We start from the raw sequence: 16,422 nt of genomic DNA, 5'->3' as shown, positions 1-16,422 counted from the left end.
CAAACACATATTTTTAAAACGCAAGCAACACACGACACTCCAAACTCTTAGGGCGCACTCACATTATCCAAACCGCGCTCGGGCGCGTTTGACCCCCAAAGCCTGGTTTGTTTGACTAGTGTGATCGCTTAATCGCGCCGCGGCCGGGTTGCAGAGGTGGGCCGGAGCGCGGTTCACTTGGGCTCAGGCGCGGAAGGCTGTGGTGTGAGCGCAATCGTGCCTGAGCGCGATTCAAAAGGTGAAGATGTCAGTTGCGCGACCACTCACCTTCATCTGCCTCCGTAAAAACCTTTTGATGCGCGCAGCGGGGTTACGTGAATGTCCGAGCTGCGCACGTGACAGATCAACTAAGCAATATGATGACATGTGAGAGGACTGTCTGTAATCACGTACCAAACGACTCCGAATAAAAAAACACAGACTTATCATTACGGTGGGTTCCAGTGTTAAGAGAGCGCTTTACTTCCTGCTTTTTCAAAACAATCGCATCTTAATGACGAAAGCGCGCCCGTACTCGGATCGATAAGAAGTACAGTGTGAGTGCGTGCACCTGGGGGAGTAGGGAGGGGTGGCAATCGCGCCCAGGCATGGTTTGGTTTGGTTGGGATAATGTGAGTGCACCCTTATTTTGAATTAGCGCCCCCTCGGATAAGCAGTCACGAGCCGCCACTGATTTTTTGTCAAATCAGCATAATTTTTCTGTTACTTAACAATTAAAGTTAAACAATTTCAACTTGTTTTTATAAGTTATGTCAACTTATTACAGGTCAAAATTTAAAATAGTAGGTTGAATAAACTTGCAAAACCAAGTTGTTTTAACTTTTTAACTGCATTATTTTTACAGTGTGAAGTACAATACAACATATGACAAGTTTGTGCCTCCACTGATGATTATTACAATATATATTGCTTTTACAGGATAATGGACAATTTGACATGACATATAATATACTACAATATACAATTTACTACACTTTATTATAGCAAATATAATACAATATTTTGTAGCTAAGATAGAGACTTTATCTTAAATCTAGTTTGACCAAATAGTATAATTGCTAATTTGTCTACGTTTTGGACTAAAATTAGATGAATCTTTATGTAACTGTCATCTTTTATTTTTATTTCAAGACTGGTCATATACAGTCAAATTTAAGACTGGTCTAAGTAGTTTATTCAACTGGCCACTGTTTGTCTTTAGCTAACCTAGGCTGGAACAACCTGAACTATTATATGTGAGAGGAGGAAGAGGAAAGCAGGACCTGTTGCTATGAATTGAATAATAATGTGTGCTGCTGTTCTCCGTTTGCATCTTCTACTTCCCTCTAGTGGTCATATGTGGAGTTTATCATTGCAATGCATTGTATGTAAACAGAAACTACACTCCTTATATAATAAGGTTACTGAATTAATGTATTTTATAAAATGTCAAAAACCGGCACACTCTTGCACACCCCAGTTTGAGAACCACTACAAAATGGCACCTAGTGCAAGCCCACACTTCTGTCTATAATTCTTGTTTATGGACTGATTTATTAAACTTACTAACAATAATAAAATATGTATTCATTTTTACTGGCCTTTTAGCCAATATATCAGGCTTTTCCCTTTTTGCGCCCTTTCACTTGATCTTCTGAGCATGCTTTTGCTGAGTTTCCACATGGGAGATCCCCGGATGATGTCACAATCTTAGTTTGCGGGAAATTTGGTGTACTAGCTATATACCAAATTAATCCCATTTTAAGATAAAAGTACACATTTCACCACATGAAACTAAAGAAAAAGCTGTCAGTCCTGTGATTTTTTTCTCTTTTATGAATTCAAGCACTGCATGACTTGAACAGAACTGTCGCAGTGCAGCTTTGATTATTGTAATGAATGATTTCTTCTTACTTTAAAAGTAAATTTGAAGTTTATTTTTTATTTATATATCTGTGTTCTCTTCGCCAGTCTCCCTCTACGATAATGGTATAAGATGCTCAAAGTGTAAAGCATCATTATCATTTCCTAACACCCATTCAATAACATGAAAACATCATAAACCAAATTAAAGGTAAGTTTTCAAAGGTCCCTTGAGAGCAGAGTTAGGTATGTTTGTAGCTTCCCCATTGGTTACAACTGTGATTTTGGCGGCATCTAGTGATGAGATTACAAATTGCATTTTCAAAACGCATATTGTAGCAATACAAGACAAACATGTTGTCATCTGAGACAACGTAGGGACGAAACGCGCTCTATAGAGCAGTTTGTCCATTTAGGGCTACTATAGAAACATGGCAGTGACTTCCATTTAAGGTCTTTATACACCACTGATAATATTGTTATGTCCTGTATATAAGAGTAGTTACACAATGCATCTTTAACACTTTTATTGATTCCCCATTATGGTTGAATTTATGTTTTACTTACCAATGATCACATGATGGCACCATATCTTAACATTTTTATGAGCCAGTGTATCTTTTTTAACTGCTTTTAATTTACAAACAGAGAAATTTAAACCAATGAATATCTTTTTCGGCATGTGTGTGTGCATAACCAGAAGCACAACAAAAATACAAAACAGATAAATAAATAGCAATAAAAAGGTGGAGGTTATATGGAGGTCAATACATGCTCAAATAAAAACAAAAACGGAATAAAAAGATCAGAAACATTATTTTTTTCGAGGGTGCTCGATGTGAAGGTCATCACAACATTTATGTAGCATGTCATGTGTGTGGTTCGTAATTTCAAAATATGTGTTCTGCGCGTCGAGTGATTCCATGTGCATCATGTGTCTTGTCAAAATAAATGCCTGTTGCAGAGGCGTCTAAAGAAACGCTCGCATTTGCCAGATACTCGTATAATCAGAGTTTACTGTTAAGGGAGTGTCTTGCGTGTATTTTGTGAACGTGAGCGTCTCTTTTATCATAAACGGTTTTGACGCGTGTGCAGCAGGCACTTATTTTGATCAAACACATGATGCACATGGTTCACATGATGCAACAAACACATATTTTGAAAACACGAGCAACACACATGACACTCTGAACACATCTTGAATTTGCGCCACTCCGATGAGCAGTCATGAGCCGCCACTTCTGTACACTCCACTGTACACATGTAGTATGACACAAGCAGTGTGAGGGTCAGCACCATAAATAACAGAAATTAATTTGAATTTATTACATTTAATACATTTAAATGTATCATGTGTGTGTATCACATGATGAGTCAATACTTTTTGCAAAATTATAATTGTAAACCAGACAGGACATGGGTGAACAAAGACACAACACTGTTTTTTTAAATTCAGATAAAAACATTTAATTCAGTAGAAGTCTAAATACAGTGTTCACCTTCAGAAACATTTAAGACCCTGCAAAAAATAGTTTAATCAGCCCTTAACATTTCATTTGGCAATAATTGATTGTGCAGATCATATACATAAGTATTTTGCGTACATTTACTGTAAAGTCACAGTGGATAGGACATAGCAATTGTCTTATTTTCCCCGTCGTTGAGTATATCCGAGTGAAATGGCTTTTGAAATGAGAAATAAAGGTAGCGAGGGACTTGAATTTATCCATCGAGAATTGATTGGCTCTTTGGAAGTTTGGTCATGTTGCTATTTGCTAATCGCTTTGACCTTTTCCCTCTCACCTTTCCTTGTGACCGAAATACAGAGAGATTGTTTCGAGGATGGGAGAAGATTAGCATTTTTGATTAAAGATAATGATGGCACATGGATTTCATTGTGACTTAAATATATGAAAGAATGTGCAATTAAAAAGATAACACAGTACTATAATATTCCATATAAATATTTAATTCAAACTCATCATACCTTAATGTTATACTCAATATTTAAAAACATGTTAAAGCTATAGTTTACCCATAAGGAAAAATTTGCTATCATTTAATTATCCTAATTTCATTCCGGTCCTGTATGACTTTCTTTCATTAAGCACACAAGGTATTTAAGCAGAACGGCAGTCTTCTTCTCACACAGAGGACAATTGGATGGAAAGAATAAACAGTATAGCAGCTAGAAAAGATTTTCTCAGGATTTTTTGTATAAGCAAGTTGCCACAGCCTTCTTTGTTATCATTTTCCAAAACTAAGTTTGTTAATATATAACACACACACACACACATTTCCCCATGTTTACAATTTTTCTAATCAGTTCCATTAAACAAATATTCAGTGATACTCTAAATCCCTACTGAAATGTGATAAGGTATTCTGGGTAAGCCTGTACGTCATTGAAAATGACAAACATGGAAGGGTTGTTTGTGTTATCAGTCACACTGTTATAGAGATCAGCACTTAAGGGTCTCTTTGCAGGAGGAACAAGCATGCCTGCTTTTCCCCGAGTGTAGTCGCCAACAAGCACCTTCGCCAGGTACATACGTTTGTGTCCACTGGCATCAGGTTGAGAGTAACCTCGGGCTGAGTAACTTGGGTCCACAGCAAAATATGTACCATTCCCATACATGGCTCCTAAAACACAGTAAGACCAAGTTCATTACAAAAACCAATGCATACAATTGCAAACAAAGATTACACTGGATTTCGGCTAATACCATTCATCCCAGCGAAGCTTCGATTAAAGCCATGATGGTTTATGTGATCAATCTTATCAGGACCAGTGCCGTGGAAGAGGAGCTTCTCGTTGTTTTTATGGTTGTTCTTTGCTTCCAGATCTTCCTTTTTGATCATGTAGTTTTTCCAAAGTGTGCTGTTTTGCACTCGTTCAATCTGTGCAGAAAACACACCAGTTACTACAAAGAAAACATATTTAGCAACAGCAAAAATCAGTACTAATTTACTCTACTGTAGTACTACACCAGAACATTTAAAATTTCCATAGGTCAAACATAAGATTTGATGTACGTCTGTTCTTACTTGAATTATGTTAAAGGTCAAGCCGGTTCTTCTGAACTCTTTCTCCACATCTGCATATTCATTTGAAGTTGTTGTGAGATTTACCAGAACAACTGACTTTCCATTCATGTCATCCCAGTTTGAAGGCAAAGCATGTTGACGTTCTGAAAAATGATACAAGAAATTAAATAAATGTTTTTATCTTTGTACACGATGGCCAGCTAATACTGTAAATGTCTAAAAGACTTTAACTTACCTGACAAATCTACTCTTTGTAATTCAATCTGCCTACTCCCTCTTGTGGCCTGTAGACGAACTAAATCGACCGTGTATTCATCATTATCAATTTTGATTTTCGCAGAGGTGTTATTGCTCAGAAAGGCTTTTTCCAGGTCACAATTGGTGAACATATCAAAGCTTTTCAGGTTCTGCCCACTCGCCAGATATTTCCACTCAACCAAGCTGTTGATCATGAACGCCTCACGTCTTCTGTTTTCAATCCTTTCCACCTTACGGATCATGTCCCGAATGCGACTCTCAGCTGTGTGGACATCTTTCGTCAGTCCCTCCAATGTGATGACAGGGTCTTGGTCTCTTCTATCAAGCTTGATGCTTACTGTGAGCTCTCTCTGCATTGCGTTCAGCATTTCTGCATCCTCTCTGGTGAAATGACCAATGGCCGGATCACGGATTGGAATGTTCATGTGCTCCTTTATTATCAGGCTGTTGATCATGTCCCTGGCTTTATTTAAGTCCTGTTGCGTCTCTCCACACAGCTGGAACATGGCTGGTTCAATGTCCTCAACCACTATTACAAACTCTTCATTTCTGGGAGATTCAGAATTTTCCCCAAACAAAATTCCTTTCGTCCAGTCTGTGTGGAAAAAAAACAGGAAAGGATTAATTATTTAAACAAAAAATTATCATATGGTCATTCTATTCTCATAGCAGGGCTATTCAAATCTTACCCTGGAGGGCCGGAGCACTACAGAGTTTAGCTCCAACCCTAATCAAACTTACCCACCTGTGATTGTCTCTCTAGTGATCATGAAGACCTTGATTAGCTTAATCAGGTGTGTTTGATCAGGGTTGGAGCTAAACTCTGCAGTGCTCCGGCCCTCCAGGGTAAGATTTGAATAACCCTGCTCTATAGAATCAGCTACATCTGGCTCTCTATCTCAAGGGTTTTGTATCCCTAGGACTTTCCCCACTTGTTTTTTCTCTTAGAAGTTTTTTTTCAACCCCTAGGGAGTCAGCTGACATTGGCTTAAGTTAGAACCCTTATCTATATGTTACATCATTACTATGTTCGCTGGTAGGGGTTAAGCTTAGCCGCTTTACTTTGCTTCTTATGTTGTTCACCGATTTGTCTGTGTTTTCTCCTGCTTTTTTAATGAAAAGCTGCTTTGAAACAATTAAACAATTGTGAAAAGCGCTATATAAATACAATTGAATTGAAAAATTTAAATTCTTGTTGAATTACACACTTTTAAACCTGTCCATAACGCCTTTTTCCTCCTCCACTTTTTCACCCGATCGTTTGAGCATGCTTTGTTTGAAGTCTGCCACCATGCTCGTCTGGAATATGAGGAATTTCACATGTTTCACATATGCTGGTTTCTTTTTCTTCACAAAGTCAACAACCGCATCAACCATTGCATCTGCGACATCTGCTGGGTTTGCTCCACCCTGACCTAAAGGAATAAAGATATGCCAAGATGATGTTTTTATACTTCAATCAATGGAGTTTTTTATAGAAATTATACAAAAATGACAATTTCTATAATGATCCTTATAATAATTGGATTTAAAATGAATGTATAATTTTTTGGTTAAAGTCGCCATGAAACGGAAGTAGCGATTGCCTTATTTTCCCCGTGGTGACGTATATCCGAATGAAACGGCTTTTGAGATGAAATAAGGCAGGGCTGGATTTGAATTTGTCCATCGAGATCTGATTGGATCGTTTGAAGTTAAGTCGTGTTGCTAATTGCTAATCACTGCGATCTTCTCCCGGACCCCGCCCACCTGCCATACTTTTGACCGGAAGTGAAGAGAGATCGTTTTGAGGAGGGGAGGAGATTTGCATTTTTGATTAAAGATTATGAGCACACACGAATTTTTAAAAAATAATGAAGCTCACAGATAAGTCATTTGTTAATAATACCACACTATTAAAAATACATATATAGTTTTTCATTTCAATTTCATTGCGACTTTAACATTTTTTAGGCTTTAATTCACACTGTAAAAAATCCTAATTGCACTTAAATCTTTAAATTTAATCAAATTCAAAATTAATTTAAACTTTCTTTACTAGTGTGTAGTTGCTATAAATTATAAAAATAAAATTTACATAATTTAAGCTAATTAAACTTTATTTTTAAAATTATAAAAAATATCAAATTAATTCTGAATTCAAGTTGATTAAACTTAAAAATTGATGTGCAACATGATTTATTTTTACAGTTCATGTCATCTTAAATAAATTCGAAATTAATTCTTTAAAAAATGTAACGCTTGCACAATTTATTATTAATTTTAATAAAACATATAGTTAAGCTATATTGTTCAAATAATTTAATTTAATATTTGAAAAGCACTTTTAATGGCTAAAATTATATTTGTTAATACCATCCTATTAAATAATAGTAACACTTTACAATACGGTTGACTACAATAAAATAAAATAATAATTATCAATACATGTATTGCAGTTTTAATGTTAGTCAATGTTAATTTCCAGTTGAATGCGCTAATAATATACTAATAAATTTCAGAAAATTTAAGACTTAAAATCAACTTTATTTATTTATTGCTGTAAATACATTACTGCTGTATATTGTACTATCTAATACATTAATGTTATTCAACTGAACCTATTTGAAGGTATTTTAGTATTTAAAAAAGGTATACTGAAATATGTTGATGTTTTATTCTATGATAATATTACTTGATATTTAGATAAGAGTCCATTAATAAAAATGTATAAATGGTACCTGTGCCAAGAGCGGGGAAGGCTACAGAGGACAGTTGGTTTGCTTCACATATCTTAAGAACAGATAACACAACATCTTTTATTTCAGATGGTTTATTACGTCCAATAATATGGATAATGTTTCCACATGGGAGCCGCCCAGCTGAAGTCACAATCTCTTCTGCTTGCTGGTTATTTGTTGCTGTGGAAAGAAACATGCACTGTTCACAATAAAGTCAAAGACCACTGATTTAAACTAATGTTTATCAGCAAAGATGAGATAACCAATTATAAAAATACAAACCAGCAATCTGTAAACATTCCCGTTCCACTTCTAATCCAGCAGCATCTAAAATAGCCTTTGATACTCCTAGATTGCAAAAAGAAAATTGGCAATTACATTTTTTTTAAATATGTATTTAATAATGTATTTAAAATAAAACTTGAAATAAGGAAACATATAAGAGTTTGAAAAAAAACTGTAAATTTGCATTAACCTGTTTTCAAAGAAAATTTGTGATTTGAGGAGTTGACAATGACATCTGTTCTTTCTTTAGTTATGTCTCCTGATGAAACCTCCAGGGTCACTTGACCCACTTGCATAGTGATCACCCCATGAGAGGGAGTGGAGACTTTAAACAAAAACAAAGAAGATACATAGATGTAAATGTATAAACTTCTATTTTGCCACTATCCTGATGACATAATATGGAAAAATTGATATATTAAATATTATGAATTAAATAGTACATGTAATTTTTACTTAAAACCTAAAATATGATTTGATCGTGCAATGTTATAAGAAAAAAAAGAAGGAAAATATATAATTTACAACAATATAATTAAATCCCATCATAGCTTGCCACGCTTGTTAGAATTTCTCCCAATGACCACTAGGGGCCGCAATACGCTAATTTTAGGTTTCCTTTGTTGGTTCCTCCTCCTCCTTATGGTTTCCATCATGCAAAATGTAGTATGCCATAAAGTGTTTGATATGAATATCTAAACTTGATCTTGCATAAATATTTTCCATTTGAAAAACTTTAATTTCTATGACTACTCAAAACTTCTCGTAATTTCTTTAACTTCATGCATATTTTCCTGGTTAATATGGTAGATGTACCCGGGTTCAAAGGATTATAAGTATATCAGACAAGAGTGGGATAAAAAAGGTTTACCAGACATCCGTGTTGACTTAGGTTCTGCTGTAGAGATTGAATGTTGATGTGCTCCTTTTGCGATGGGACTCTGAATCCCATGTCTGAATATTCTGGTAAAGCACTAGTGGATAAAGCACACAAATATACAAACAACATTAGCATAAGCGCTTATTTCATTTAATTTCTGATAAATAAATAAATAAAACTTAAAAAAAGAACTTGAGTCTGAAACTGTAACTTAGAGCTTTAAAACTAATTTTGGACATGCTTTTCACTGTGAACATTGGGCAATAGGTTTAGTAATAATTTACTACAGCATATAGAAAACTACAGGCAGACATTTGCATTGTAACTTTACTCAGGATTTGTGAACACATTTGTGAACTCTTGCCTTAATGTATAAACACTTACATCTAAACTTTCTCTGTCAGAGGGATGCAGAATCGCAGTTATTTCTCTGAGGTTTTGAGGGGTGAATTCCTGGACTTCGCTCAGTATGATCCTGGCCACCAGATCCTTAGGAAAGCCAAGGATTCCAGTACCAATAGCTGGAAATGAGACTGAAGTCATCTGCAGAGCATCTGCTTTTTTCAGACAATCTCTAATGATCTGACCGAGTACCTTTTGAAATCAAAATAATATAACATTATAACCTTTCACTATCTTTAAAGTCCCATGTAGTTGATAACATTTTTCTATACTTTAGCTTGATAATGGAGCTCAGATTAAAAAACCTTTCCATTTGACATGTCTTCTTGTAAATAAGAATTTTTCTGACTCTTAAAGGAATATTCCATTTTCTTAAAAGAAAAATCCAGATAATTTACTCACCACCATGTCATCCAAAATGTTGATGTCTTTCTTTGTTTAGTCCAGAAGAAATTATGTTTTTTTGAGGAAAACATTGCAGGATTTTTCTAATTTTAATGGACTTTAATAGAGCCCAACATTTAATACTTAACTCAACACTTAACAGTTTTTTTCAACGGAGTTTCAAAGGTCTATAAACGATCCCAAACGAGGCATAAGGGTCTTATCTAGCAATACGATTATCATTTTTGACAAGAAAAATAAAAAATATGTACTTTTAAACCACAACTTTTCGTGTAGGTCCGATCCAGCACGACCTAACGTAAATGCGTAGTGACGTAGGGAGGTCACGTGTTACAAATATAAAACGCACATTTGCGGACCATTTTAAACAATAAACTGACACAAAGACATTAATTAGTATCAGTTGACATACAACAACGTAGGAACAGTCCTCTTTCAAGACACTTGTAAACACTGGGGCGGAGTTTCACGTTCGTCCTCTTGACGTCATGACGTATTGCATGGGGTCAGCTGGCGCATCGCGACCGGATCTACATGACGAGAAGTTGTGGTTTAAAAGTGTATATTTGTTATTTTTATTGTCAAAAATGACAATCGTTTTGCTAGATAAGACCCTTATGCCTCGTTTGGGATTGTTTAGAGTCCTTTGAAACTCTGTTTAAAAAAACGTTAAGTGTTGAGTTAAGTATTAAATGTTGGGCTCTATTAAAGTCCATTAAAATTAGAAAAATCCTGCAATGTTTTCCTCAAAAAACATAATTTCTTCTCGACTGAACAAAGAAAGACATCAACATTTTGGATGACATGGTGATGAGTAAATTACCTTGATTTTTCTTTTAAGAAAATGGACTAATCCTTTAATGGATTTTGCCAACAAAGCAACATTTCTAAATGGCCTAAGGCTGTGATTAAGCAGATTTCAAGCAAATTTGCTTAACGTGTAATTCATGCCGAGAGCAGTCGGTTAATACCATCATCTTCTTTTTAAAGGAGGTGGCGTTTAGCAGTTTGCATCTGAGCTTATCATGTGGTTCATGAATATGCAAATTAGTCCCACCTCCACTCAATCACACCAGCTCGAACATTAAAACTTTATTATCAACCCAAAAGGACTTTCAAGTAAAGCCTACCAGGCAATTCCAGACATTTTTTCAAAATCCAGTAAACAATTTACGATTGGCAAGAAATGACATTGCATTTAATTTATATGGTACATTACTTTGGTACAATGTTTTTAATCTTTTAATTTTTGATCAAAGTTGTTATTCTCACCCTGTCTTCTGAACCTCTCCAATACGGGCAAACTACATGGAAGACTTTTGCACATTTCAGGTTATACCCATCTGTGATGACCATCTCTCCATAATTCAGCCTGCTTGCAGGAACAGTTGTATTGACCTCTATCTGGAGCCGATGACCTGCAGCCTGAAGGATCGCCTTGGAAATGGCACCTTTACGGAGGTCCAGGTCTTCTGATATAGTGTTTACAATGACATCAGTCTACAGGAGAAAAAGAGAAACACTCTTGAGGATGCATCAGAGCTTACTATCAAAAATTACTATCAAAACTTTATCTACTGAAACTAGATATACAGTATTGTGCAGAAGTCTAAGGCCACCATGCTACCATTAGATTTGTTGTTTTTGCAATGGTATGGTAATCATATATAATTATTTTTCAGTTTCTTTATAAGAATACAACCAAAAAATACAGGAAATTTGTATGTATTATTAAAAACAGTATAAACAGTATAAAAGTATAAGCTGAAGTGTCACACTAAATACTGACCGGTGCCTAAAGAAGACGTTTAGTTTAGAAATTTTTTTTTTTTTTTTTTTTACATATTTCCTGTATTTTCTGTTTGTATCTTAATAAAGAGAGTGAAGAAATTAATATGGATGGACTTTAAAACTTTGCTAAAACAAAGCTGGTGGTCTAAGACTTTTGTACAGTACTTTTTATCTGAGCAATTATTCAATTGTAGAATATTTATGTACAAAGTGCTAGTTGCATTACTGTTAATACACACATATTTACATATTAGACATGCTATTAAGTAATCAAAGATTAATTTACCTTTGCATCCTGGATGTTCCCTTTGCTCAAAATGATTTTTAGTCCACCTTTTGTAGTTTTGGTTTCAAGAACACTCGACCCATCAAACGACTCTGATCTGCCACCAGAAAACTTGGTTCCTTCTCTCCAATGTGGTTGTCTTTCAAAGTCTCTATTATCATGTTTTTTCAATTCATAATTGTGATTTCCAAACTCTTGGCCTGTATGTCCATGACCACGATTGCCCTGACCTCTGTCTCCAGTGCTGTCATGTGCACTGGGCTTACTTTGATAAGGGACATTCATTTTGGGGCTGAAATCAGCAAAATACTTTCTGACAGCTTGAGCCATGGCATTCACAGTGGTGCCATTATTGTCAACCAAGTGAATCTCAGTGAGTTTACTTTGTGAGGCACTGCGGTTCTGATTATCAATGAACTCCCGCACCTCCCTGGCAATTGTATCTGTGCATAGTTCGAGTGGACAGCCAAATATCCCTGAGCTGATAACTGGAATTGCAATGGAAGAGCAGCGTTTGCTTGACGCCTGCATTAAACTTTCCCTCACAGCACTTCTTAAACGTTTCACTACACCATGTCTGTCTGAACTGCTGTATCGAGGTCCAACAGCATGCACTACATATTTACAGGGAAGACGACCAGCCTCAGTGATGATGGCATCTCCGGGCCGCAGACGCCCATTCTCTTTAATGTACCTGTTACAGCACTCCTGCAGATCTGGTCCAGCAGCTTGAAGAAGTGCCATGGCTAATCCACCAATGTGCTGCAGATCTTCATTAGCTGCGTTCACCACAGCATCAACGTTTAGCGTGCAAAAGTCTGCCTTTCTGACTAAAACAATTACTCCACCCGGCATCCGAACCTCACAGGATCCCACAAAATTTTCAAAACTACCCTTCTTGGAATTTTCCTCCTCCTCCTCTTCCAGCATGTGATCTTCCTGGAGCACAACCACAAATCCACTTTCCCTCAGTAACATTGACAGCATTAATTGACCTTCCTCCTTGAAGTATTTTTTTGCTCCTGCCTTTTTAATGATCAGTGTGTCAGCATAGAGAACATCTGCCATCTTTTTGAAAAAGATCATAGCCGGCTGTACAGACATTCGTTCTCCAGAGACTTTGATCCGCGGTCTCTTTGAATCGAAATGCACTGTGACCTCATTAGACTTCAAAAAATGGTGCCAGTCCTGCGATTTTCTCTCTTTTATGAATTCAACCACGGCATGTGACTTCACACGGACAACATCTTCAACTCTAGTGTGTTTCTCCATGAAGTCTCCTAATGTCTGACTGATCTCTATCACTGGTTCTTTAAATCCAGATACTATTACTTTGTCTCTTTGTGACGAAAGCTTTATCAACACTGTCCTCTTTTTGGATGTGCTGTACAAACTTTGCACTTGTGTAAAGAGATCATGCCACTGTGGCAATGCAAGCACACCCTGATCTTCTACAATGACGTCTTTAGTTTCAAGAACCACATTCAACCTCTCCTGCGCCTCAGAAAGTGCTCGGTCTGTGCTTCCAATCAAAACAAGATCTCCATTTTCTACCGTGTATACAGCATTTATTCCATGAGACACAAACAGGTCTTTGGACATCTCATCACAATCCACCGATCTCAAAAATTCCACTAATGAACGATCAATCTTTAAAGGCGCCTGTTTCATATTTAATTTCTTCTCAAGGACCCAATTCTGTAAGGTGAGAATTTCAGTTTTAACACCTGATAATTGTAATTTGTTTATTTTTTTGTTGTAATCAAGGGACAGTTGTGGAGAAGCAGCTGTAGTGGTTTGCAGACCATCTTGTAGAAGCAGGGAGTACATGCCAGGTGTCATCTCCATGTCTTCTGTTAAACTATTCTTCTCTCTCTCCATTTGAGCTGATGCTCGCTCTAACATTTTCTCCAGGAGGGGTCTCAGGTCAGTTACATCATGGGCCAAACCTGCCACTGTTAGGACCCCTTTAGATGAATCCATATGTGTAAAAACCAAATCTTTCACCACTTCCTTTATTTCATTCTCCACTTTGGTCCACAAGGAGTACAATACTGGCAACTCAAATGCTTTATAGTTGGATATAATGCTTTCAAAGGCCTCTGATGCATTCTTTCTCCAACCATCAACATGTTTTCTGGTTAAACCTTTCTGTTTCAGCAATGCTGGATCAGGACTGAGCAGAACTTCAGGTTTGTCTATGTTTATTTGGCAGAACTGTGAGCTCATCTTATCAACGACAGAGGAAATTAGCTTTTTCTTGAGGAGGAACTCCCTGATGGTAGGATGTATATCAACTTTAAATGGTTCAGGTAGTTTCCATGTTGGTCTGTTGCTGCCATACAAGGCTGTTCCTAGGGATTTATAGTAGGGGTGGATCTTGACTGGAACCTCATTGATGGTATGCTCCATCTTCTTTGCCTTTTCCATGTCTGACAAAATTAATGAAATTCAAAGTAAAGTAAATATTCTTACAGTAATGCAAAGAAATTGAATCACAGTTGTCTGTCAAGTAGAATGATCTGCGGGTAGGTTAACTAAAACTCGCTGCACCATACACCCTGGTTCTTTATTTCCTTGTTAGGTCATAAATACATAAAACATAACACTGGAATTAGCAGCAAATGTAACACATGTATTTACCTTCTTCTTTCTTAAATGTTATTATGGCCGCTTGCTCCATTGGCAATGTGATGGTTTCTTCTACCGGACCACCCCATTTTTCAAAATACAACTCCAGCAGCATCTTATTGGCATCAGATGGAAGATTCTCCACCCTTATACATGTGCTCCTCTCCAGGGTACGGGCCTTCAGACCATAGTGCTTGAATTTTTTGTGCGTCTTACTTTCCTCAAGAAACTTTCCTGCAACTATTAGAAATGTTATTTAATACAGAAGATTCATTTGATGATATAAATTACATACAATGCAAAATATAAAGTCTTTTTATAAATAAGTTCTAAAAATTTATGTATCATGTAAACATACTATAACGTTACAATTTTAGTTGTCAGGGGTTCCTCCCTATTTAAAGTAGATAATATATTAAAAATATGCCAGCTTATTTATCAAGTGTGTCAGACTAAAACAGTGATGGGCAACTTACCATGGGGAATATTAAAAGTCACAACTGCGGTCTTTAATTCTGGTATAAGTTCCATACTAAAGTCCTTTTCCAAAAGTCCACTGACATTCTCCACCAAAAGAGACAAAACACCTTTTGTAAAGTCATCTGCAACATTCTCCAGAACTACAGCATATGACTCTTCAAGATTCTTCACATCTGGATCACTTTCAGTTGGAGGGGTACTTTGTACTTCAGGCAAAGTAAAAGTGACATTCAATTTATAAAACATCAATGCTTAAGTTAAACCTCAACCAAAAAAACCCATTGATCATTACTTTTTAGTTACAGTAAAATAAGTTTTGACTAAGCAAATTATTAACTATAGAAAAAAATCACAATAAACCTAAACAATAATAATGTACATGTACATACAGTAAGCAGACCAAAAGTCCAGATGATTACTTACTAGGTTCTTGATATCCAGATGCCTGCTCATTCTGAAAAAAGTCAAGTCTTCATGTTTGTAATGGTGTCAAACAAGTAAAACTCACAGAATACATGCAATTGTTTAGATGTGTTGTGTTTGACTGCACGCAGCTGCGCAGATAGCTTGGCGTTTGGAATAAAGTATCGCGAGAGCTATTCCAGAGCATTTCTAGCAAGTTGCTCTCGCGATTCTATGCTGATGACATCAAGGTACCGTGCGGCAGTCAAACACTACGCACATGTCGTGACCATAGATAGACTGTAAAAAATATGTCGTGGCCCATTAAAGACACACTTAACCTCTGATATTTTAATACAGTCTCTTTAATACAGTCGTGAATTACTAATGATAGGCTAGTACAATTGCTTACCAGCTGTGGGGTGCTGTCAGGCTCTTTCGCTGCATCGCTGGGTTTGCTCACTTTTAAATTGACATTGTCTTTCCCAAATGTAATCACATGATCCGCTTTGGAGAGAACACCATCTCGAACTTGAACACAAGTAAGCAGACATATCAAGACATATCTAAAACAAGTGGTACCATTAGCTTTTATGCTACTTCATTGTCAGTCGATGCAACAGCTATTTTAGTTTTAAAGCACACTGTCTCGAGTGCCTGAATACATATATTCAATAAATAAACAACAAATATCAGCGTTTTACTTACCCTCAGATGATTTAAACCGAACTGTAGCAGCGCTGCTATTTTCATTGACTTGTACGACGCAGTCTCCTCCCTGAGATTTCTTCCTACTTTGAAAGTAAATATGGAGTTTATTTTTTAAACTTTTTGAATGTTCAGGATTCCAATCCCCTTCCACAACCATCGGATAAGGATATTCCTCCATACCGACAATATGAATAATAAGGAAATGACTGGCAAGTCGATACTGTTACTCCCTCCAGCTTGTTTTCACTTTCGTTTCTGCGATATTTTGCCATGAAACTGGG

General features: G+C 36.5%; 1 protein-coding gene across 1 annotated transcript in view; it reads right to left on the bottom strand.

Moving 5' to 3' along the window:
* Positions 1-3,283: 3,283 nt before the first annotated feature.
* The window catches only part of LOC135779472 (uncharacterized), a 29,298-nt gene continuing 16,159 nt past the window's right edge, over positions 3,284-16,422 (bottom strand). Inside the window, exons 16-32 of the mRNA XM_065290184.2 lie at positions 16,139-16,361; positions 15,843-15,961; positions 15,452-15,482; positions 15,025-15,234; positions 14,561-14,788; positions 11,918-14,349; positions 11,113-11,340; positions 9,418-9,627; positions 9,025-9,127; positions 8,344-8,478; positions 8,151-8,216; positions 7,869-8,048; positions 6,357-6,563; positions 5,126-5,743; positions 4,891-5,033; positions 4,569-4,743; positions 3,284-4,485 (exon numbers count right to left, since the gene is read on the bottom strand). Coding sequence (XP_065146256.1) covers positions 4,205-4,485; positions 4,569-4,743; positions 4,891-5,033; positions 5,126-5,743; positions 6,357-6,563; positions 7,869-8,048; positions 8,151-8,216; positions 8,344-8,478; positions 9,025-9,127; positions 9,418-9,627; positions 11,113-11,340; positions 11,918-14,349; positions 14,561-14,788; positions 15,025-15,234; positions 15,452-15,482; positions 15,843-15,961; positions 16,139-16,361 — 5,589 coding nt within the window. The 3' untranslated portion in view covers positions 3,284-4,204. The remainder of the gene's footprint in view (positions 4,486-4,568; positions 4,744-4,890; positions 5,034-5,125; positions 5,744-6,356; positions 6,564-7,868; positions 8,049-8,150; positions 8,217-8,343; positions 8,479-9,024; positions 9,128-9,417; positions 9,628-11,112; positions 11,341-11,917; positions 14,350-14,560; positions 14,789-15,024; positions 15,235-15,451; positions 15,483-15,842; positions 15,962-16,138; positions 16,362-16,422) is intronic.

The sequence above is a fragment of the Paramisgurnus dabryanus genome, chromosome 10 (genome assembly GCF_030506205.2).
Source record: "Paramisgurnus dabryanus chromosome 10, PD_genome_1.1, whole genome shotgun sequence".
NCBI lineage: Eukaryota > Metazoa > Chordata > Actinopteri > Cypriniformes > Cobitidae > Paramisgurnus > Paramisgurnus dabryanus.
This window is presented reverse-complemented; position numbering and strand designations above follow the sequence as displayed.